The sequence below is a fragment of the Cherax quadricarinatus genome, chromosome 85 (genome assembly GCF_038502225.1).
Source record: "Cherax quadricarinatus isolate ZL_2023a chromosome 85, ASM3850222v1, whole genome shotgun sequence".
Classification (NCBI taxonomy): Eukaryota; Metazoa; Arthropoda; class Malacostraca; order Decapoda; family Parastacidae; genus Cherax; species Cherax quadricarinatus.
In genome coordinates, this window is record NC_091376.1 from 19,414,405 (window position 1) to 19,439,718 (window position 25,314).

The 25,314-nt window shown below is 42.2% G+C and overlaps 1 protein-coding gene across 1 annotated transcript in view; it reads left to right on the plus strand.

Annotated features, from left to right (window-relative positions):
- The window catches only part of LOC128703114 (UDP-glucosyltransferase 2-like), a 238,842-nt gene that overhangs the window by 15,316 nt on the left and 198,212 nt on the right, over positions 1-25,314 (plus strand). The window contains exons 2-3 of the mRNA XM_070103531.1: positions 9,951-10,124; positions 10,659-10,913. Coding sequence (XP_069959632.1) covers positions 9,951-10,124; positions 10,659-10,913 — 429 coding nt within the window. The remainder of the gene's footprint in view (positions 1-9,950; positions 10,125-10,658; positions 10,914-25,314) is intronic.

Consider the following 25,314-nt stretch of genomic DNA (forward strand, 5'->3'; position numbering starts at 1 on the left):
ATGACACTCGAATTTGCATGACAGTGTCCTCCATTGAAGACACGGAAAGACTCCCGGTTGATTATGCTGCCCCACTACTTGCTCTTGTATCTGACTGGAAGCTTGGAGGGCTGGAAAACTGCAGAACAAAGCAATGAGGATCATTTTAGGATGCCCTCGCACTGCCAAAATTTTAAATATGCAAAAAGAACTTGATCAACCAAATTTTTTAATGGGCCTAAGAAAACAATATGAAATTCAATGATGAGAAATTTCAATTACTCCGATATGGAAAATGTGAGGAAATCAAAACTGCATTGGAGTATAAAACATATTCCAGCCACACAATAGAGCGAAAAACAAATGTAAAGGACCTGGGAGTGATCGTGTCAGAAGATCTCACCTTCAAAGACCATAAAATTCTATCAGTCGCATCTGCTAGAAAAATGACAGGATGGATAATGAGAACCTTGAAAATTAGGGATGCAAAGCCCATGATGACACTCTTCAGGTCGCTTGTTCTCTCTAGGCTGGAATATTGTTGCACACTAACAGTGCCTTTCAAAGCAGGTAAAATTACTGACCTAGAAAATGTACAGAGAACCTTCGCAGCACACATAACTGCGATAAAACACCTCAGTTACTGGAAACGCTTGAAGTTCCTCAACCTGTACTCCCCAGAACTCAGGCGGGAGAGATACATGATCATATACACTTATTAAATCCTAGTACCAAATTTGCAAATGAAAATCACTCCCTATGATAGCACAAGACTCTGCAGACAATGCAACATCCCCCCAATGAAAAGCAGGTGCGCCACTTGCACGATAAGAGACAGCAACATAAGTGTCAAGGGTTCAAGACTGTTTAACTGCTTCCCAGCACACATAAGGGGGATTACCAATAGACCCCTGGCTGTCTTCAAGCAAGCACTGGACAAACACCTAAAGTCAGTACCTGACAAGCAGGGCTATGATTCATACGTCGGTTTACATATGTCCAACAGTAACATCCTGGTTGATCAGGCCCTGATCCACTATGAGGCCTGGTCACGGATCGGGCCTCGGGGGCGTTGACCCTCGGAACACTCTTCAGGTACACTCCAGCAATACACAATACTCGTTCCCATCCTATTCCTCATCCTTGTATCTGACATAAAAAGAGATGTAAGCCATAGCTTCTCGTCTTCCTTGGCAAATGACACCCGAATTGCCATGACAGTGACCTCCATCGAAGACACCGCAAGACGTTAACCAAATCTTCAACTGAGCTACTGAAAACAATATGAAGTTCAATGAAGAGAAATTTCAACTTCTCAGATATGGAAAACATGAGGAAATTAAATCTGTACCAGGGTACACAACAAATTCTAACCATACAATAGAGCGAAAAAGTAATGTGAAGGATTTGGGAGTGAAAATGTAAGAGGATCTCATCTTCAGAGACCACAACAATGTATCTACTGCATGTGATAGAAAAATCATAAAATGGGTAATGAAAATCTTCAAAACTAGGGACACCAAGCCCTTGATGATTCACTTCAAATCGTTTGTTCTCTCTAGGCTAGAATTCTGCTGTACACTAACCGCCCTCTTCAAGGTAAGCGAAATTGCTGACCTGGAGTGCATATAAAGAACTTCCAAGGCTCACATAAGTATGATATAGCACTTAAATTACTGGGAACGTTTGCAGTCCTTGATTTGTATTCCCTGGAATGCAGGCAAGAAAATCCTAGAGGGATTGGTACCAAACTTGCACGCGAAAATCATTCCCTATGAATGCAAAAGACTCGGCAGGAGATGCAACATTCCCCCAATGAAAAGCAGGGGCGTCACGAGTGCACTGAGATACAACACAGTGTCAAGATACATAAGGGGGATTTTCAATAGACCCCTGGCTGTCTTCAAGATGTCACTAGAGAGGCACCTAAAGACAGTACCTGACCACCTGGGCTGTGGTTCGTACGTCAGTTTGCATGTGGCCAGCAGTTGCAGCCTGGTTGATCAGACCCTGATCCACCACAAGGGAGGCGATGACCCCAAATTCCTCTCCAGGTATAATAAAAAATAGCTGGATTATTTCCGATATATTTTTTTCCTAGTCACATGCTATATGCGTTTATCATTGATTATCTGGGAAGTTTAGATTTTTGACTTATCTCGTGTTTTTCATCATTAATAATGGACGGATCGAAATGATTTTCTCAACGAAAATAAATGACTTTGTATATAGTAGTATGTTACTGATGTCAGCTATGGTCTGTATACCTTGTACATGTACTTGTAGTTATTAAGATATTATTATTATTATTATTATTTTATTATTATTATTATTATTATTATTATTATTATTATTATTATTATTATTATTATTATTATTATTATTAATGCATGCTCGAACTTTTGATGAAACAATTTTGGAAATAGCTCAAATATTTTCCAGTTTGTGAGGCAGTAACGGCAAATATTTTCCTAAGTGTCAAAAATCTACAAACTATATATATGGTTGGATGAAGACAAAGTATATTAGAGTTTTCACATTCACCACTTTATCGGACTGGTTTTGGTTTTATCAGTAGCGAGAGTCTGAAACACACTGCAGTGCCAGTAAATGCAAATTAGTTGCTTAACCTCAGTTTTAGATAATTTTTTTCACTTATTTATTGGGCGATCTTATTGAAACTTGGTCAAAAATATTTTAAATTAAATAAATGCTTTTTAAAGTACATCAAATATTGACGAAATCGGACGATAAATGAAAAAACTCGAGGTCACCAATTTCAGGTGTTTCTTTAGGTGCCTGTCCAGTTCCCTCTTGAAGACAGCCAGGGGCCTGGAAGACAGCCAGGGGTCTTGATGACAGCCAGGAGTCTTGAAGACAGCCAGGGGCCTGGAAGACAGCCATGGGTCTTGATGACAGCCAGGGGTCTGGAAGACAGCCATGGGTCTTGAAGACAGTCAGGGGCCTGGAAGACAGCCATGGGTCTTGATGACAGCCAGGAGTCTTTAAGACAGCCAGGGGTCTGGAAGAGAGTTAGGGATCTGGAAGACAGCCAGGGGTCCGGAAGACAGCCAGGGGTCTGGATGACAGCCAGGGGTCTGGAAGACAGCCAGGGGTGAACATCAAAATGGTATACAATACCGACAGGTTGTTAGGTAAGACACATATGCAACAGTTAGACATCTTTATTCCGAAACGTTTCGCCTACACAGTAGGCTTCTTCAGTCGAATACAGAAAGTAGGCAGGAGCAGTAGAGATGTGAAGACGATGTAATCAGTCCATCACCCTTAAAGTCGTAGAATTTGAGGTTGTCAGTCCCTCGGCCTGGAGAAGTTCAGTTCCATAGTCTATGAAACTGAACTTGGAACTGAACTTCTCCAGGCCGAGGGACTGACAACCTCAAATTCTACGACTTTAAGGGTGATGGACTGATTACATCGTCTTCACATCTCTACTGCTCCTGCCTACTTTCTGTATTCGACTGAAGAAGCCTACTGTGTAGGCGAAACGTTTCGGAATAAAGATGTCTAACTGTTGCATATGTGTCTTACCTAACAACACAGCCAGGGGTGTTGAAGACAACCAAGGATCTTGAAAACAGCCAGGGGTCTTGAAAACTGCCAGGGGTCTTGAAAACTGCCAGGGGTCTTGAAGACAGCCAGAGGTTGTGAAGACTCGCAGGGGTCTTGAAGACTGCCAGGAGTCTTGAAAACTGAGTGACAGATGTTAGAAGTGACAGATGTTAGAAGTGACAGATGTTAGAAGTGACAGATGTTAGAAGTGACAGATGTTAGAAGTGACAGATGTTAGGAGTGATCAATATTGTGAAAACTTGTCTGGACTGCCTCCATTTGAGTTGTCTACCCTGGCAAGCTCTGTTGACACCGAGCCCTGAGGTCGGTACATCAGCCTCACAAGTGGCTTATAGGACAGATTTCCATAAGTGACTGATGTTGCAAGAAATCTCGCCTGTATGCACGTGTAGAGGACTAACTTACTTGGTGTTGGAGAATGTGTCCTGATCTTCAACCTCACTAAGCTTTAGCCCCTCTGGACATCCCCTCAGAGCCACGTGCAACAGGGAGCCTTAATTCCTGCAATATTCAGTCGATATTAGTGACCTGCCTGCACCTCAGAAATTCCTGTTTCCAAGGGTGTGTGTATCTCCTAGTATAACTATGCAGAAATGGACACTAGCTTCTAAGCCTGATGGAGTGACGCTGGTATGTACTGGTCATGAACTGCCGCCTGCACAAAGGTCCACAGCTCAACTCACTCGCAGTTTTCCCCAGAAACTGGCCAGAATCCTGCAGGAAGAAGGGAGGCCTCATCTTACTGTATGGGCCTGACGGAGGAGGTCATCTATGGTACGTCGAGGTACAGCCACCAGATTTCCCCAGGTCTAATATGTGAAGACACCTGGGGGAACCGCCTGCTGATCACGGCACTTGTTGCTCCGACGGTGTCCGGTTTTAGAAGAAAGGGCACTGCGGTCTCAAACCCGTGTCCCAACCCTAGTAGAAGGTGGTTTAGCGTTATCTCTCGAATGTCTGGGGCAGTTGATCGACTTCACGTTGGTGGGCAATTTCTCTCCCTGACCTACGCTCAGGTGAGATACGAGATCTCCCAACCCCTCAACAATTTGTTGTATTGTGAACCTGTTCATATGATATTTCAAGTGCAACTCGTGTACTGTAGTGCTAGCCAGTTTCCTCTGAATCACCTGACTAATGACCCATTCTGAATCACCCTTATCATGTAAATCTCTGAAACTATTTGTCAAGCTCATAAATTCAATGCGGAACTTCTCTAGGCTTTGACGGTCATGCCGGCAAGGCTCTAGATCCAACAACCGATAAAGTATGGCCACCTTTATTTCTTCAGTGTTGCCAAACATGTCCTTTAACTGGTCTTTGGCATGTTGGTAATTAGTGTCAGTAATCTGGTAGTACCGGACTAAGTCTAGGGCTTTATCTTTGAGCTGTGATAGTAAATATTGCAATTTGACCGCATCTGACAAATCGTTTCTGTCATTTGTCTGGGCTTTAAACTGATCCCAGAAAGCAATGTACTCTGTTAGGGTTCCGTCAAATGTTGGTAAATTCAACTGGGGCAATCTGGGCAACATATTAACAGGCGTGTGGCTGCTCGTGGTACCTGCGGTGTTCGTCATCCCACTTGGCTTACTAGTCTTTAATGTGCTTAACTGATCTTTGTACGTATTCATCTCCTGGTGACAATCTACATCATCCTTAGTGAATTCGTCCTGAGCTTGCCGAAGACTATCCTGGGATTCACCATCCTCAATAGCCTGTAGCTCATATGCTGAGAATGCTCGATAGTAGGCTTCCCATTTTTCCCCCAAATGCTTCAGCAGTCTTGCAAATCATCGCAGTCTACTTTACTGTGTTGGCTAGTAGCCTTGCACCTGTTGTATGTTCTGTTCAGATGCCCTTTGTATGCAGCCACTGATCGTTTTAATTTTGCTAACACTGAACGAGACTGTTGGATTCTCATCTCCCATTGTCAAGATTTAATTAGGAGTGCGACACTAATTGTACTTGACTCAGCCCACCCCACAGCACGACATGGTGTTGGGCAAGAATGAACGAGTCTCAAGGCTCCCCAACAAGCTTAACGACTCCCTTTATTATATTGACTCTACTCTGAATCAAAATGTACAGTGTTAGCTCTCAAACCCCAATCGAAATGTGTATCAATGTGAAAGCTTAACCTAGCAATTTCCTGTACGTCAACATATAATTACAGGACTTAAGCTAGTCTCTGGTACAAATCCCACCATGTCTGCATCCAAGATCACCCTCCCACCATATCTGTATCCAAGATCACCCTCCCATAATGTCTGCATCCAAGATCACCCTCCCACCATATCTGCATCCAAGATCACCCTCCCACCATATCTGTATCCAAGATCCCCCTCCCATAATGTCTGCATCCAAGATCACCCTCCCACCATATCTGTATCCAAGATCCCCCTCCCATAATGTCTGCATCCAAGATCACCCTCCCACCATATCTGCATCCAAGATCACCCTCCCACCATATCTGCATCCAAGATCACCCTCCCACCATATCTGCATCCAAGATCACCCTCCCACCATATCTGCATCCAAGTTCACCCTACCACCATACCTGCATCCAAGTTCACCCTCCCATAATGTCTGCATCCAAGATCACCCTCCCACCATGTCTACATCCAAGATCACCCACCAACTTCACCCTACAAGATCACCCTCCCACCATGTCTGCATCCAAGATCACCCACCAACTTCACCCTACAAGATCACCCTCCCATAATGTCTGCATCCAAGATCACCTTCCCACCATGTCTGCATCCAAGTTCACCCACCAACTTCACCCTACAAGATCACCCACCACCCTCACCCTCAAAGATCACCCACCACACTCACCCTCTAAGATCACCCACCACCCTCACCCTCCAAGTTCACCCACCACTCTCACCCTTCAAGATCACCCTCCAAGTTCACCCACCACTCTCACCCTTCAAGATCACCCTCCAAGTTCACCCACCACTCTCACCCTTCAAGATCACCCTCCAAGTTCACCCACCACTCTCACCCTTCAAGATCACCCTCCAAGTCACCCACCTCCCTCACCTTCCAAGTTCACCCACCTCCCTCACCCTTCAAGATCACCCTCCAAGTTCACCCACCTCCCTCACCTTCCAAGTTCACCCACCACTCTCACCCTTCAAGATCACCCTCCAAGTTCACCCACCTCCCTCACCTTCCAAGTTCACCCACCACTCTCACCCTTCAAGATCACCCTCCAAGTTCACCCACCGCTCTCACCCTTCAAGATCACCCTCCAAGTTCACCCACCACTCTCACCCTTCAAGATCACCCTCCAAGTTCACCCACCACTCTCACCCTTCAAGATCACCCTCCAAGTTCACCCACCTCCCTCACCTTCCAAGTTCACCCACCACTCTCACCCTTCAAGATCACCCTCCAAGTTCACCCACCACTCTCACCCTTCAAGATCACCCTCCAAGTTCACCCACCTCTCTCACCCTTCAAGATCACCCTCCAAGTTCACCCACCACTCTCACCCTTCAAGATCACCCTCCAAGTTCACCCACCTCTCTCACCCTTCAAGATCACCCTCCAAGTTCACCCATCTCCCTCACCCTCCATAATCATCAACTTGTTTACTTGTACAGCCTAACCATTTAATTCGCCAAAAAACTGCCATTTTCTCTAATTTTGCCATGTCGCAAAAAAATCGGAATTTTGCAAAAGAAACAAAAATCATTCAGGTTGTTGTTCAACTCTTTATATCCTTGGTTAGGCCTCACTTAGACTATGCTGCTCAGTTCTGGTCACCGTATTACAGAATGGATATAAATGCTCTGGAAAACGTACAAAGGAGGATGACAAAGATGATCCCATGTATCAGAAATCTTCTCTATGAGGATAGACTGAGGCCCTGAATCTGCACTCTCTCGAAAGGTGTAGAATTAGGGGGGATATGATCGAGGTGTATAAATGGAAAACAGGAATAAATAATGGGGATGTAAATAGCGTGCTGAAAATTTCCAGCCAAGACAGGACTCGCAGCAATGGTTTCAAGTTGGAAAAATTCAGATTCAGGAAGGATATAGGAAAGTACTGGTTTGGTAATAGAGTTGTGGATGAGTGGAACAAACTCCCGAGTACAGTTATAGAGGCTAAAACGTTGTGTAGTTTTAAAAATAGGTTAGATAAATACATGAGTGGGTGTGGGCGGGTGTGAGTTGGACCTGACTAGCTTGTGCTACCAGGTCTGATGCCATACTCCTTCCTTAAGTGAAAGTGACCTGACTTGGTTGGTCATTGGGCTAATCCGGGGAGGGGGGCACATGGACATGCTTCGCATGGGTCAGTAGGCCTGCTGCTGTGTTCCTTGTTTCTTATGTTCTTATGTAAAGAAAATTTGTCAATATTCTAATATTTTCCAGGTAAAATACACTTAATTAATGTATTATCAATAAGTCATATGTTGTGTATACCAGCATCCTCATGCACTGCCTGTGGTGTCCTAACTCCACTCTCACTCTGCTATCTTATACCAGCATCCTCATGCACTGCCTGTGGTGTCCTAACTCCACTCTCACTCTGCTATCTTATACCAGCATCCTCATGCACTGCCTGTGGTGTCCTAACTCCACTCTCACTCTGCTATCTTATACCAGCATGCTCATGCACTGCCTGTGGTGTCCTAACTCCACTCTCACTCTGCTATCTTATACCAGCATGCTCATGCACTGCCTGTGGTGTCCTAACTCCACTCTCACTCTGCTATCTTATACCAGCATCCTCATGCACTGCCTGTGGTGTCCTAACTCCACTCTCACTCTGCTATCTTATACCAGCATCCTCATGCACTGCCTGTGGTGTCCTAACTCCACTCTCACTCTGCTATCTTATACCAGCATCCTCATGCACTGCCTGTGGTGTCCTAACTCCACTCTCACTCTGCTATCTTATACCAGCATCCTCATGCACTGCCTGTGGTGTCCTAACTCCACTCTCACTCTGCTATCTTATACCAGCATGCTCATGCACTGCCTGTGGTGTCCTAACTCCACTCTCACTCTGCTATCTTATACCAGCATCCTCATGCACTGCCTGTGGTGTCCTAACTCCACTCTCACTCTGCTATCTTATACCAGCATCCTCATGCACTGCCTGTGGTGTCCTAACTCCACTCTCACTCTGCTATCTTATACCAGCATCCTCATGCACTGCCTGTGGTGTCCTAACTCCACTCTCACTCTGCTATCTTATACCAGCATCCTCATGCACTGCCTGTGGTGTCCTAACTCCACTCTCACTCTGCTATCTTATACCAGCATCCTCATGCACTGCCTGTGGTGTCCTAACTCCACTCTCACTCTGCTATCTTATACCAGCATCCTCATGCACTGCCTGTGGTGTCCTAACTCCACTCTCACTCTGCTATCTTATACCTGCTGTAAGAGATTGTAATTTTCACTTCAGCCTCTCACAAGAAATGTACGAAAAATGTTGATAATGGTATAAAACACCGACAACTTGATGATTAAGACACATGTGCAACAGTTGCGTATCTTTCTTGATTAAACGTTTCGCCTAAGCAGTAGGCTTCTTTAGTCAAATATAGAGTATAATGTATTGTGGGTAACGGGAGTAGTGAAGCTCAAATTCACAGTATAATGTATTGTAGGCAACCTACAATACAGATACCCAATATGATACCCAACTATTGCCGATGTGTCTTATTATCAGGCTGAAAATTTGCCTGACACATCAATAATCTGTTGCACTTAATTGTCAAGTTACGAATGCAAAACCAAGTCTGCTATTCTTAACAGTGATAAGAGAATAAACCATACCACTGGCGGGATTTAAACCCGCGGTCAGAGAGTCTCAAAACTCCAGACAGTTAACCACTGGACCAGCTAGCCACAATAAGATTCGTCCAACTAGGTATATTTCTACACCATAGGAAGGTTAGCATAGGCACCACTGTGACCACAAATGCAGGTTTTTACAGACGAATCTCCAGCTAGCGTGGCCGTGGCGAACCGTGGCTAGCTGGTCCAGTGGCTAACGCGACGGTCTGGAGTTTTGAGACTCTCTGACCGCGGGTTCAAATCCCGCCCGTGGTATGGTTTGTTTGCAATCGTGTCATTACGATTTCGTGAGTCATAAGAGAATAAATACTCTGTCAGTTGTCCAAGATTTAAAAATAATACAGCTGAAATGGATTTTTCTTGGGGAAACAATCTCTACCTCTGCCAGATCAATCAGGCTGTGATGGATATGTGGGACAGCAGGCTATCAGTAATAGTCGAGTTAAAAGGGTAATTGACAGGTGATCCTGAAGTTGGAAAATTCTTGAAACTGTACTCATCTGTACTCTAAATTGCAATGTTATCAGTTTGACTTGTTTTTTTTTTTTGCAGATGAAGTTTGCAAGACTTTGTGTGTTGATGGTGACTCTGGTAGGAGGTGTAATGGGGAAGTTGTCTCCACCTGAGAGGTCATACAAGATCCTGATGCTCCTGCCAGTCTCCTCCAAGAGTCACAGGAACGTCTTCATGCCTCTGGCTGAGGCTCTGGCCGACCGTGGACACAAGGTAAGACCTCGGTAATCTGAGTCTTGGGGGTGTAAATTAATTTAAATAAACGGGAAAATTATTATTATTATTGGGAATAACAAAAAAAAAATACCGTGACTCAAACAATACACAAATTACCCGCACATAGAAGAGAGGAGCTTACGACGACGTTGTGGTCCGACTTGGACCATTTACAAAGTCACACTGAATCTTCGTCGTAAGGTCCTCTCTTCTATGTGCTGGTTATTTGTGTATTATTGGGAAAATATTAAGTGCAGGAAGATTGTCTAATAATGTGTACATTGAAAGAAATAATTTAGAAAACAGACACGTTAAAGAATGGGACAGTTGTCCAACATTTGGGAATCGTTATTGAGGATATGTTTCCACAATAAAGATTCCCAATTTAGCACAATTGTCGCATTTTTCAAAGGGCACATTTCATGTGCAATAATAAATATTATAGTGAATCTACTGAGCGGAATATATCTTTCCCTCTAGTCAAAATTGCCTCACCTTTGCTCTAACAACGGTCCTACATTCTCTCTTCAGATAGTAATGTTGACCAACCACCCGAAATCGTCCAAGAATCCTAATATTCACGAGGTTACCCACGGCCTCCCACATTACACGGAGGACAAAATAAACATGTTTGACACTCGTAAGGACCCAGGTGGTATTTTCCAAATGTTTTTGAATTCTCTGCCACTAATTGCTAGGGAATTGTACCAAGTACCTGTGGTGAAGGATCTGTACCAGAAGAGGAAGGACTTTGATGTTATAGTGATTGACCAAACCTTCAACGAGGTAAGTGTTCTTGTTAAGTAAAAAGGACACGACTGTAACTAATGTGACATTTTATTGTGGCAATGTTTCACTCTCTAGGAGCTTTGTCAAGTCGTTACAAAATACAAGAACACAGAGGGTATATATAAGCTTTTAGTGAGGTGTAGTGCAGGTAGAGGAAGTAGTAGTAGCCATACATGTGGTGGAAAAGTCAGCTGGTACATAAGAAAGCAATGTTTCAAAAGGTATGGTTTGGGAAGCATAAAAAAATTGGTTGGGCAAATGTATATTGATGGATTTGAGAAGGCATGTTTCAGTGTCCCTCCTCTATTACATAAGAACAGAAGGCCTGTTGGCACAAACTGGGCCTGTCCTTTGATGTAGTAGCAGTTATGGGATAGCAGGGTTTACTGTGTTCAGTAGGATTCTCGCTAGTTGGGCGTCACTGAATTTCATGAGATGATTGGCAGAGTTTCGGTGTTGTACGCAGGCGTTGTTCAAGTTATTGTTCCTGAATGCATTCATGTGTTCACTGAGGCGTGTTTCGAGGCTTCCTGCCACAGCCTCCACAGGGTATAGTGTAAACTCCAACATTGACTGGTTTATGGAGCTTCGATTTTGTCCTGGTTAGATAGTTTATTGAAGTGCTGGGTGCGATGCCAGTACTTTACAAATGTTCAATGCAACCTGGCTGATCGGAAGAATTATAACTTTGTTAGGAGTGGTGTTGGTGCATAGAGAATTAGAGATCTGAAGAGCTCTTTTCTTGCAGTCTATGATGAAAAAGGAAGGAAAACGTAAATCGGTATGATCCTGGAAAAATCCGATGATGATGCCTCTTTTGGTCTTAGAATCTTGACTGGAATAAATGTGTGTGAGATTATTTTTGTTTGTAGGTTTCCGGTAAATCTGAAATCATAGATTGTTATCTACCTTGTAATGTGTCATCGGATTCTTCTTCTAGTGTAAACTTAATAGCCGGTTCAACTGCGTTGAGCCTTGCCTAAAGATTTTGCACTTCAAATCGTTTGGGAGTTATGAGGACATCGTCCATGTAACGTAACCAAGTGAAGCTAGAGGAGATGATGTTGGCGACGTGTTCACCCTCTAGGTGTTCCAAGTACAAGTTGGCTAAGACAGCGGTGTTGGGGGACGCCATTCCCATACCATAGATTTGTCTGTAGAGCCTGTTATTGGAAGAAAGGGAATTGAAATTAAGGCAGAGTTCAATCAAGTCAGCAAAGTCTCCGGGAGGTAGAGGAAGATTAATGTCCCGATTGACTTTACGTCGTAGAACGTCAATGGCTTGTGTGGTGGGTACATTAGTGAACAGCTAAGTCACGTCCAAACTACTTAGTTACTTGTTTCGGATGGAGAGGTCTCTGATGCGGTTGAGAAGGTCGCCTGAATGCTTAAGATGAGCGGGGCTGTTGGTCCCCAGAAGGCAGGAAAAATGTTTGGCAAGATCTCCAGCTAGTTTGTGTGGTGCACTGTCTATACCTGATGTGATCGGTCTGAGAGGATTGTTATGTTTATGGGTTTTAGGTAAACCATACATGTGTGCTGGTTTAGGGTTGCTGGGTATCAAGTATAGAAGTTTCTTCCCTTCACTAGTGTATTTCAGTATTTGTTTGGTTTTATATAGGAAATCTTTGGAGAGTGTCTCTCACTGTTGTGAGTTGATGGATTCGTATATGGACTGGTGATTCAAAAAGTCCATCATTTTGGTGTTGTATTCACTGGTGTTAAGTATGACGACTCCACCTCCTTTGTCGGCGGTGGTGACGATAACATTTGGGTCATTAGCAAAGTCATTAATTAAGAGCACTGATATACAGCCTAGGAAGATTAATAGAAGAAACCTCACATAAAGCTGCGGTGAGAATGCCCATTATATAACCCTTCTGGAAGTTACTGTTATTGTGTCTGTGGTTTCTGGTGAACAAGTTCAGTTGATGGTTTGGTTTGCGTAAATTAGTGGTAAATTTGAGACCCAGGCTGAGCGCTTGTTTCTCGTAGTCAGTTAAGGTCCGTGATGATAGGTTGTTCATCAAGGATTCTCTTCCCATTTCCTTCCGTCGACTGCTAGTGCAGAGGTACTGAAGTTTGCGATTGAGTTTAATCTTCTGTTTGAGGTTGGCTGTGGTGACTGTGCTGAGAATATGTTCAGCAGTGTGGTGGTCAATCTGAAGATTGGCTTTCATATTCCTTGCAGTTTCAAAGGTTTCCTTAGCGATGTTAGAAAGCTATTCGGCATATTCAGTTAAATAAGATTGGGTAGCTGGGGAGAAATGGTGTTTGGAGTTGTAGAGTTGCATAGGAGTGGACTTAGGGATCACCTCGGCCAGGCAATCTTGTAGGAAGTTGTGTCTGTTGCGATAGCTGTGAGCATAACAAAACATAACTCTCAGACCGATCACATCAGGTATAGGTGGTGCACCACACAAACTAGCCAGAGTTCTTTCCAAATGCCTTTTCTGTCTTTCCTGCCTTCTACAGACCATCATCCCCGCTCATCTTAAACATTTAGGCGACCTCAACCGTATCAAAGACCTCTCCATCCGAAACAAGAAAATAAGTAGTTTGGACATGACTTATCGCTTCACTAAAGTACCCACCACACAAGCCATTGACGTTCTATGACGTAAAGTCAATCAGGAAGGGCGTGCCCGGTAAAGGGTAACTCCCAAACGTTCTGATGTGTGGAATCTTCAGGCTCATCGTAGTTGAATTGGCTACCAGTTTACACTAGAAGAAGAGTCCAATAACAAGCTTCCTTATTTAGACGTCCTCATTCAAAAGGTAGATAACAATCTAAGATTTCAAGTTTACCAGAAACCTACACATAAAAATGATCTCACACATTTATATTCCAGTCAAGATTCTAAGACCAAAAGAGGCATCATCATCGGATTTTTCCAAGAGCATACCGAATTTGTAGACCTGAGTTTCTTGACGAAGAATGTACATACATTCACCAAACCTTCAATGATTTACATTTTCCTTCTTTTTCCATCAAAGACTACAAGAAAAGAGCTCTTCAGATCATTAATTCTCCACGCACCAACACCAATCCAAACAAAGTTATAATTCTTCCCAACAGTCAGGTTGCACTGAACATTTGTAAAGTACTAGTACACGCTAACACCAGAGTCACCATCGCATCCAGCACTTCAATAAAGGATCTAAGCAGGACAAAATCGAATCACCATGAACCAGTCAATGCAGGGGTTTACACTATACCCTGTGGAGGCTGTGACCGGATTTATGTAGGTGAAACAGCAAGAAACCTAGAAATAAGACTCAGCATATAGGAATGCTAACTTGAACAACATCTGTGTACAACACCGAAACTCTGCCAGTCATCTCATGAAATTCAGGGACGCCCAACTAGTGATTGAAGAACCTAATTTCCGCAGATGCAAATGCCTTGAATCAGCATTAATCGCTGTTTCTAACATAAATAAACATAATATAGGCAGCTTCATCATCTCTGATGTCTTAGCGAGAATCTTCCTGAAAACAGTAAACCCTGCCATCACATAATTACTGCTACATAAAAGGACAGGCTCAGTTTGGAAAAACTGGCCTGCTGCAGTGTTTCCTCCTTTCTAATGTTCTTATGTAATAGAGGAGGGACACTGTTACATGCCTTCTTAAATCCAGCCATGCACATTTGCCCAACCTATTTTTATGCTACGCAAGCCATAGCTTTAAGAACATAAGAACATATGTTCTTATGTTCTTAAAGCTTTTGTAACCTTTCTTTCTCATGTACCAACTGACTTTTCCACCACACGTATAATTAGTACTACTACTGCCTCTACTTGTACTACACTTCACTCAAAGCCTATATATACCCTCTGTGTCCATGTATTGTTTGTAACGGCTTCATAAAGCTCCTGGAGAGTGAAACGTTGCCACAATGAAATGTCACATTAGATGCATTTGTGAACTTTTTACTAAACATACTGTCTGTAATTATACCAATGTTATTACAAGTGTTCTTGTGTTTATGTTGCCTCTAGCTGTATCGCTTAGCTGTTTGTTTATAAGAAACAATATGCCTTTTCTTTTCTGTTCTCAAAATATGCCACAAACTGTACATTCAGACTTTTAATGACTTAACATAGTTGTCGGCATGATTTACCATTGATGTAGATGAATGGTTCAGAGAACCGACAAGCTGATAAATTAGACACACATGCAACACTTAGGTATCTTTATTGAGGAAACGTTTCGCCACACAGTGGCTTCATCAGTTCATTTAAAGGAGAATCGTGAAGAACAGGAGGAGTTTGAAGTAATCAGTCTCTCAGCCTTGAAGTCGATGTTGTCAGTCAATCAATCATGAGAAGAATACAGCATATGTGCAAAGAAGAAGCTTATATACTAGTGGATGGTACCACTATGACCCCGCCTCCGCCTGCTTCACCTCATCTCACTACAGTATATAAGCCACGTCTACGGCCCTATGCTGTACATTCTACAAGATTGATGGACTGAACACATCGACTCCAGGCTGAGGGACTGATTACCTCAAACTCCTCCTCTCCTTACGCCTTCCTCTTTGTATTGGACTGATGAAGCCACTGTGTGGCGAAACGTTTCCTGAATAAAGATTCCCATATGCTGCATAAGTGTCTCAATCTTCAGCTTATATACCGTAAGCAGGAGAGCAGCAGTTGTAGGTTGTGTCCCACTTGACCAATGTGGAAGTTGGTCGTGCCCAAAAGTTAGGTGGCTTGTACTTAGCTCTGTGAAGTTCTGTCCAGTGTGTTCTCCATGAATCTGCACAAGATGTCCTCTCTTGAGCAACTTTACCAGCAGCTGAAAGAGGAGCTTAGGGTTGCTAAGCTTGAGATACGGAGACTGACGTAGGAAAACAAGAGGATTCGAAGTAATCCTCCTGTTGTGAGTCCTCAGGTCAAGAGAGGCACTTGGTCAGTGGCCGGCCAACATGGAACAAAGCTGAAAATCAAGAAGTCTGTTTGAGTGGCAGAAACAACGAAGATCCAGAAGATTGCTGTGGAGACTTCCAACCCATTTTCGGTGTTACCAGACGAATGTGGGTTGTCTACTGGGAACGTCACAACGAGCACCAAGGGAGCATTGGCAGACGTGAGTGAGACATCCCTTGATACCCTAATGAAGACCATCAAGAACGTCATGACAAATTCCACAAATGAAGGTAAGAACATTGTTTAAGTTGGAGACAGTCAGGTTAAGTTTATGGATAGGGCCTTTTGTCTTATGGACAGGAAGTGGAGGCACAGGGTATGTTTTCCTGGGCCTGAAAGGTAATGGGAGCAATCCTATTATCTGCCTCAGTGTGGGAGGCAACGATGTTGGCAGACGTAGGAGTGAGGACCTGATTAGCAGGTATAGGTCAGCAATAGAGATAATTAGGAAGAAGGGTGGGAACCCTGTCATGTGTGGTATTTTGCCAAGGAGAGGAGTTGGAAACAAATGGTTGTCCAGGGCAATTGGTGTCAATTGCTGGCTGGACAAATACTGTAAGGAAAATGCGGTAACATTCATTGACAACTGGGACATCTTCTATGACAGAAATGACATGTATGCCAGGGATGGGGTTCACTTAACTAGGTCTTGGGTGGGGGCGTTGGCAACGGCAGTGGAGGGAGCTGTTAGGGCTTTAAACTAGGAATAGTTAGTGGTATGGGTTTTGGCGAGAATACAGTGAAGTCCCAGTACAGAAATACTATGAGTTCTAGGGGAACTAGTAATAGGCAGAATGAGGTGGATATTGGAAAGCCAATGGCACTAGGCGACAAGAACAGTAATAGGTTTAGTGAAAAAACAGATATGAGCAAGAAGGGTAAAGAGAAAGGAGGTAGCGCTAGGAATAAGATGGATGAGTTGAGATTAGTTGCTAGTGTAGATAACATTGATGTACTTGCAATCACTGAGACATGGTTTAATTCCAAAAGTCGGGACATGCCTTCGGAATGTCACATTCAGGGTTTTAAATTTTTCCAAGTAGATAGAAATATCGGTAAGGGAGGTGGGGTGGCACTGTATGTCCGAGATCACTTGAACTGTTGCATAAAAACGGGTATTAAGTCTGAGGTAACAGTTACAGAGTCTGTCTGGATAGAATTTTCAGAAGGGCATAAAAAAATTATGCTAGGAGTGATATACCGTCCCACAAACTCAGATAGGGACCAAGGGAAATTACTCTGGGAGGAAATTGTTAAGGCCACAAGGCACGATAATATAATAATTCTAGGAGACTTTAACTTTATACACATTGATTGGAATTTCTTGACTGAAAATTTAGAATCAAATGACTTCTTAGAAGTAGTTCAGGAATGTTTTTTGAAGCAGTTTGTGACAGAACCTACAAGGGTTTCCTTGTTCGCCAGAACAAGGAAACCTTTGTTAATAATTTAGAAATTAATGGGGAACTCGGCACAAGTGATCACAAATCAATTACCTTTAGCATAGAATGGAAGTATGATAGTAGGGTCAACTCAGTAACAGTTCCAGATTTTCGCTTAGCAGATAACAATGGGCTTAGAGAACACTTATCATCTGTTGACTGAGGTAACTAAGAGAGCTATCAATATGACCGTTTTCTGAACACCATACATACTGCTCAAAGAACGTTTATCCTATTTAAAGAAATTAGATCAAATAGAAATGACCCAAAATGGATGAATAATAGGTTGAAATATCTACTAGGGAATACGAAAGGAATTTATAGGCGTATCAAAAGAGATGAGGGTCATCTTATGAATCAGTATATTGACATTAAGAGGGACGTTAAAAAGGGGATAAGAATAGCTAAACGAAACTATGAAATTAAAGTTGCAAGGGATTCGAAAACTAACAAAAAGTTTTTCCAGGTTTATAGAACGAAAGTTAGAGATAAGATAGGTCCCCTTAAAAATAACTATGGGCATCTTACTGACAAAGGGAATGAAATGTGCTCGATTTTAAATCATTATTTTCTATCGGTTTTTACACAGGAAGACACTAACAATATTCCAGTAATTAATTTTTATAGTGGACCCGAAGAAGATAAATTATGTAACATCACAGTCACTAGTGAAATGGTTGTGAAGCAGATAGACCGACTGAAGCAAAATAAGTCACCAGGTCCTGATGAGGTTTTTTCAAGGGTTCTTAAGGAATGCAAAATTAATATTTAATTAATATTTTTAATTTATCTGTTAAAGAAAGTGGCAGCTCATGGCATTGGGGGAAAAGTGCTCTCGTGGATCGAGTCATGGCTCGCAGACAGGAAGCAGAGACTGTCCGTAATTGGGGTTCAATCCGAGTGGGGATCTGTAACAAATGGCATTCCACAGGGATCAGTCTTTGGCCCGTTGTTGTTTATAATATATATCAATGATCTTGATGAGGGAATTACTAGTGAAATGAGTAAATTCGCCGATGACACAAAAATAGGTAGGATAATTGATTCAAACATAGATATCAGGGAACTTCAAGAGGATTTAGACAAACTCAATACCTGGTCAGCAAAGTGGCAGATGCAGTTCAATGTAGACAAATGCAAAGTCCTGAAGCTCGGGAGTGTCCATAACCATAGTATTTATAAGTTAAATAATGGAGAATAGCCATACAGATTGTGAAAAGGACTTGGGGGTTATGGTAAGCAGTAACCTTAAACCAAGACAGCAATGCCTAAGCGTACGTAATAAGGCAAATAGATTACAGGGATTTATATCAAGAAGTGTAAGCAACAGAAGCTCAGAGGTTATATTACAGTTTTATACATCATTAGTAAGGCCTCACCTAGATTATGCAGCCCTGTTCTGGTCTCCATATTACAGAATAGACATAAATTCGTTAGAAAACATTCAGCGTAGAATGACTTAATTAATACATAGCATTAGAAATCTTCCTTATGAAAAAAGATTGAAGACCCTTAAATTACGTTCACTTGTTAGACAAAGAATGAGAGGAGACGTGATCGACGTGTATAAGTGGAAGATAGGTATTAATAAAGGTGATATAGATAAGGTCTTGAGGATATCTCTCCAAGAGAGAACCCGCAGTAATAGATTCAAATTAGACAAGTTTAGATTTAGAAATGATATAGGAAAGTATTGGTTTGGAAATAGGGTAGTTGATGAGTGAGTGTTCTACTGGGAATGCCACAACGAGCCCCAAAGAAGCATTGGCAGACGTGAGTGAGACATCCCTAGAAACCCCAACGAAGACCATCGAGAACGTCTTGACGAATTCTACAAGTGGTGTAATGCTACCTGGCGAATGTGAGTCGACTACTCGGAGCATCACGACGGACGACACCAAGGAAGGTAAAAACATTGTTGTTGTTGGGGATAGCCAGATTAGGTACATGGATAGGGCATTCTGCTTGAAGGATAGGAGTATGAGGCAGAGAGTGTGTTTTCCTGGGGCTGGGATGGAAATAAATGGTATAAAATACCGACACAATGGCAATATAAACACAAATGCAGTATAATGTGATCCTTTATTGACTACGTTTCGCCCACACAGTGGGCTTTTTCAAGTCACAAACAGAACTACCTGGGGTGGAAGGAACGCGAGTATTTATAGTCCGGCTGAGGTCAGGTGAAGAATGCTGCATCTGATGATGTACCGAGTTGGGTTGTAGAGTCTAAAAACTTGGGTAGCTTGGAAAGGAGACTGGACAAGTTGGTGAGCAGACCTTCTACAGTGTTCTTATGTGGGATAGCGATGAAGAAGTTTCTTGGCAAGTGGTTCAGCTATGTTATAGAAGCCACTATTCTGGTTGAAGTTGTCGGATATAGAAATAAGTGATGATTCCAGGATTCTTCGGTATTGAGTGTTGTCTTCTGTGGCGATAAGTCTTGAGTTTCTGTAGTTTATCAAGTGGTTGTGTGAATTACGGTGTTGTACGCAGGCATTCCTTGTGTCGTCAGACCTGCTTGCGTATTGGTGTTCTGAAATACGTGTTTGGAGGTCCCTTGATGTTTCGCCCACGTATAACTTGTTGCAGTCATTACAAGGGATTATGTATACCCCTGAAGACCTGTTTGTGTGCTCTTGAGTGGTGACCTGTACTTTGAGTGCTGACCTGTACTTAACTCTGTGAAGAAGTGTCTTGTTTGCTCCCGTGGACTGAACCAAGATGCCCTCCATCGAGCAACTTTACCAGCAACTTAAGGAAGAATTGAAGGCAGCGAAGATGGAGATACGGCGATTGACCGAGGAAAACAAGAGGATTCGTAGTAGTCCTCCTGTTTCGAGTCCTCAGGTCAAGAAGGGATCGTGGTCAGTGGCTGGACAGCAGGGGACGACGAAGTTGACGATCAAGAAGACGAATGGAAAGCCAGAAACGATGAAGAAGAAAGAGACTGCTGTGGAAACTCCCGTGGAAACCTCCAACGCATTCTCGGTGCTACCCGACGAATGTGAGTCTACTACTGGGATCGTCACGACGAACGACAAGGAAGGTAAGAATATTGTTGTTGTTGGGGATAGCCAGGTTAGATACATGGATAGGGCATTCTGCTTGAAGGACAGGAGTAGGAGACAAAGGGTATGCTTTCCTGGGGCTGGGATGGAGGACATTGTTAGCCGGCTTGACAACATCATGAACGGTAATGGGATCAATCCTATTATTTGCCTCAGTGCTGGAGGCAATGATGTAGGCAAGCGTAGAAGTGAGGATTTAGTTAGAAAGTTCAGGACAGCTATAGACATGATTAGGAAGAAGGGGGGGCGCCCTGTTATATGTGGCATTTTGCCAAGAAGAGGTGTTGGGAATGAATGGTTGTCCAGAGCAATTGGTATTAATTGTTGGCTGGATAAACACTGTAAGGAGAATGCAGTACCATTCATTGACAACTGGGACAACGTCTATGGCCGAAATGACATGTATGCCAGGGATGGGGTTCACTTATCCAGGGCAGGTGTGGGTTTTCTTGCTAACTCAGTTGAGGGGGTTGTTAGGACTTTAAACTAGGATTAGTTAGAGGTATGGGTTTAGAAATGATTAATAATGAGTATGGATATATTGACTTATGCTCTGATATTAAGAATCTTTATAGTAACTGTCATGGAGTAACTCTGGGTAATGATAATTTCAGAAATTGTGTAAAAACAAAGATGAATATGAAAAATGTGCAGAAGAAAAAACATATGATGGTATTTTATGCTAACAGTCGAAGTGCAAGAAATAAAATTAATGAACTACGTTTGGTAGCATGTGCTGGGAACTTTGATATCATTGCATTAACTGAAACGTGGTATGATTTAAAGAGTCGGGATATGACTGCTGAGTGTAATATTCAGGGATTTAAGTTATTCAATGTGGATAGATGTAATGGGAAGGGGGGAGGAGTTGCATTGTATGTTCGAGAAAATATTAATTGTTGCATAAAAAAAGGTATAAAAATAGATGGAGCAGTAACAGAGTCTGTTTGGGTAGAGTTCGTGGAAGGTCAAGAAAAACTAATTCTAGGTGTAATATACCGACCTCCAGGCTTGGATCACGATAGAGGGAGACTTCTTTGGGACGAAATTGTTAGGGCTTCTGGACACAGTAACGTAGTCATAGTAGGGGATTTTAACTTTAGCCAAATTGACTGGAATTCTTTGACAGGTAATCTAGAGTCCAGTGACTTCATGGAAACAGTTCAGGACTGTTTTCTGAAACAGAGTGTAACTGAACCTACCAGGGGTAATAATTTGCTAGACCTAGTCTTGTCAAATAAGGAAACACTAGTGAATAATCTGGAGATCACTGAAGAGCTTGGCGCAAGTGATCACAAATCCATCACCTTTAGCATTAATTGGGAATGCAAGAATAATGATAATACAGTAAAAATCCCCGATTTTCGTTCTGCCGATTATAATGGACTTAGGGAACATCTGTCTAATCTTGATTGGGGTTATCTAGCTAATGATTTTATTGACGATAATCATACTTATGAATATGAAGGGATCTGCTTTTATGATTGTTTTCTTAATAATGTACACAGTGCCCAGAGTATATACATTCCCCAGAGAGAAATTAGGTCTAATAATAACGATCCCAAATGGGTTAACAGGAGGTTAAAGCATCTATTAGGGGAGAAAAGGGGAATTTATAGGCGCATCAGAAGAGGAGAGGTTAACCTTACTGACCAATATGTTCAGCTTAAAAGAGAAGTAAAAAAGGCGATTAGAAAGGCTAAACGTGACTATGAAATTAGAGTCGCTAATGAATCAAAGACTAATCCAAAGGGGTTCTTTCAAGTGTATAGGACGAAGGTGAAGGAAAAAGTAGGACCTCTGAAATCTGGGAATGGACAGCTGACGGATGAACATCAAAATGGTATACAATACCTAACCAGCTGACGGATAATGAACTGGAAATGTGTTCCTTATTTAATGACTATTTTTTTGTCAGTTTTTACACAGGAAGATGTAAATGAGATTCCAGTAATTAACAATTATTTAGTTCCTGATGAATTTAAGTTAACTAATATTACTGTCACGAGGGACATGGTTATTAAACAGATAGACAAACTGAAACAAAATAAGTCCCCTGGACCCGATGACCATCGAGAACGTCATGACGAATTCTACAAGTGGTGTAATGCTACCTGGCGAATGTGAGTCGACTACTCGGAGCATCACTACGGACGACGCCAAGGAAGGTAAAAACATTGTTGTTGTTGGGGATAGCCAGATTAGGTACATGGATAGGGCTTTCTGTTTGAAGGATAGGAGTAGGAGGCAGAGAGTGTGTTTTCCTGGGGCTGGGATGAAGGATATTGTTAGCCGTCTGGATGACATCATGAGAGGTAATGGGAGCAATCCTATTATCTGTCTCAGTGCTGGAGGCAACGATGTTGGCAGACGTAGGAGTGAGGACCTGATTAGCAGGTATAGGTCAGCAATAGAGATAATTAGGAAGAAGGGTGGGAAACCTGTCATATGTGGCATTTTGCCAAGGAGAGGAGTTTGAAATGAATGGTTGTCCAGAGCAATTGGTGTCAATTGCTGGCTGGACAAATACTGTAAGGAAAATGCGGTAACATTCATTGACAACTGGGACCTCTTCTATGGCAGAAATGACATGTATGCCAGGGATGGGGTTCACTTGTCTAGGTGTGGGGTGGGAGCACTGGCCAACGCAGTGGAGGGAGCTGTTAGGTCTTTAAACTAGGAATAGTTAGTGGTATGGGTTTCTGCGGAAAAACTGTGAAGTCTCAGGGTAGTAATATGAGTACTAGGAGAACTAGTAATAGGCAACATGAGGTGGATATCGGAAGGCCAGTGGCACTAATTGACAAGGACAGTAATAGGTTTAGTGGAATAACAGAAAGGAGCAGGAATGATAAAGAGAAAGGAGGGTCCTTAAGTATATATTACACAAATAGTCGCAGTGCTAGGAATAAGATGGACGAGTTGAGACTAGTTGCTAGTGCAGGTAACATAGATGTATTTGCCATTACTGAGACGTGGTTTAACTCAAAAAGTCGGGACATGCCTGCAGAATGTCACATTCAGGGTTTCAAATTGTTCCAAGTAGATAGAAGTATCGGGAAGGGGGGTGGGGTGGCATTGTATGTCCGAGATCGCTTGAACTGTTGCATTAAAACGGGTATTAAGTCTGAAGTAACACATACAGAGTCTGTTTGGATAGAATTTTCAGAGGGGCATGAAAAATTAACTTTAGGTGTGATATACCGTCCCCCAAATTTAGATAGGGACCAGGGAAGACTACTATGGGAGGAAATTGTTAGGGCCACAAGGCACGATAATGTAGTAATTCTAGGAGACTTTAACTTTAGTCATATTGATTGGAATTTCTTGACTGGGAATTTAGAATCATACGACTTCTTAGAGGTAGTTCAGGATTGTTTTCTGAAGCAGTTTGTGACAGAACCTACAAGGGGTAATAACCTGCTTGACTTAGTTCTGGCAAACAATGAATCCCTTGTTAATAATTTAGAAGTTTCAGAAGAACTGGGTGCTAGCGACCACAAATCAATTACATTTAGAATTGAATGGAAGTATGATAGTAGGGATAACTCAGTAACAGTCCCAGATTTTCGCTTAGCAGATTACGATGGGCTTAGAGAACACTTATCATCTGTTGACTGGGGTAACGAAGAGAGCTATCAATATGACAGTTTTCTGAACACAATACATGCTGCTCAAAGAACATTTATCCCTTATAAAGAAATTAGATCAAATAGAAATGACCCAAAATGGATGAATAATAGGCTGAAATATCTACTAGGGCATAAGAAAGGAATTTATAGGCGTATCAAAAGAGGCGAGGGTCATCTTATGAATCAGTATATTGACATTAAGAGGGACATTAAAAAGGGGATAAGAAAAGCTAAAAGGGACTATGAAATTAAAGTTGCTAGGGATTCTAAAACTAACCCAAAAAGTTTTTTCCAGGTATATAGAACAAAAGTCAGAGATAAGATAGGTCCCCTTAAAAATAACTATGGGCATCTTACTGACAAAGAGAATGAAATGTGCTCGATTTTAAATAATTATTTTCTCTCGGTTTTTACACAGGAAGACACTAATAATATTCCGGTAATTAATTTTTATAGTGGGCCAGAAGAAGATAAATTATGTAACATCATAGTCACTAGTGAAATGGTTGTGAAGCAGATAGACCGACTGAAGCAAAATAAGTCACCGGGTCCTGATGAGGTTTTTTCAAGGGTTCTAAAGGAATGCAAAATGGAAGTCTGTGAACCATTAACTAATATTTTTAATTTATCTCTTCAAACAGGTGTAGTGTCTGATATGTGGAAGATGGCTAATGTAATTCCTATTTTTAAAACAGGGGACAAGTCGTTACCGTCAAATTACCGCCCAATAAGCCTGACCTCAATTGTAGGCAAATTACTAGAGTCAATTATAGCTGAGATTATAAGAAGCCATCTCGATAAGCATAGCTTGATTAATGATACTCAGCATGGATTCACAAGAGGCCGGTCTTGTCTAACTAATTTATTAACTTTCTTCAGTAAAGCTTTTGAGGCTGTTGACCACGATAAAGAATTTGATATTATTTACTTAGATTTTAGTAAGGCATTTGATAGAGTTCCGCACCAAAGACTGTTGAAGAAAGTAGCAGCTCATGGCATTGGGGGAAGGGTGCTCTCGTGGATCGAATCATGGCTGACAGACAGGAAGCAGAGAGTGTCCATAAATGGGGTTAAATCTGAGTGGGGATCAGTAACAAGTGGCGTTCCACAGGGATCAGTCTTGGGCCCGTTGTTGTTTATAATATATATCAATGATCTTGATGAAGGAATTACTAGTGATATGAGCAAATTCGCCGATGACACGAAGATAGGTAGGATAATTGATTCAAACGTAGATGTTAGGGAACTTCAGGAGGATTTAGACAAACTCTACTCTTGGTCAGAAAAGTGGCAGATGCAGTTCAATGTAGATAAAT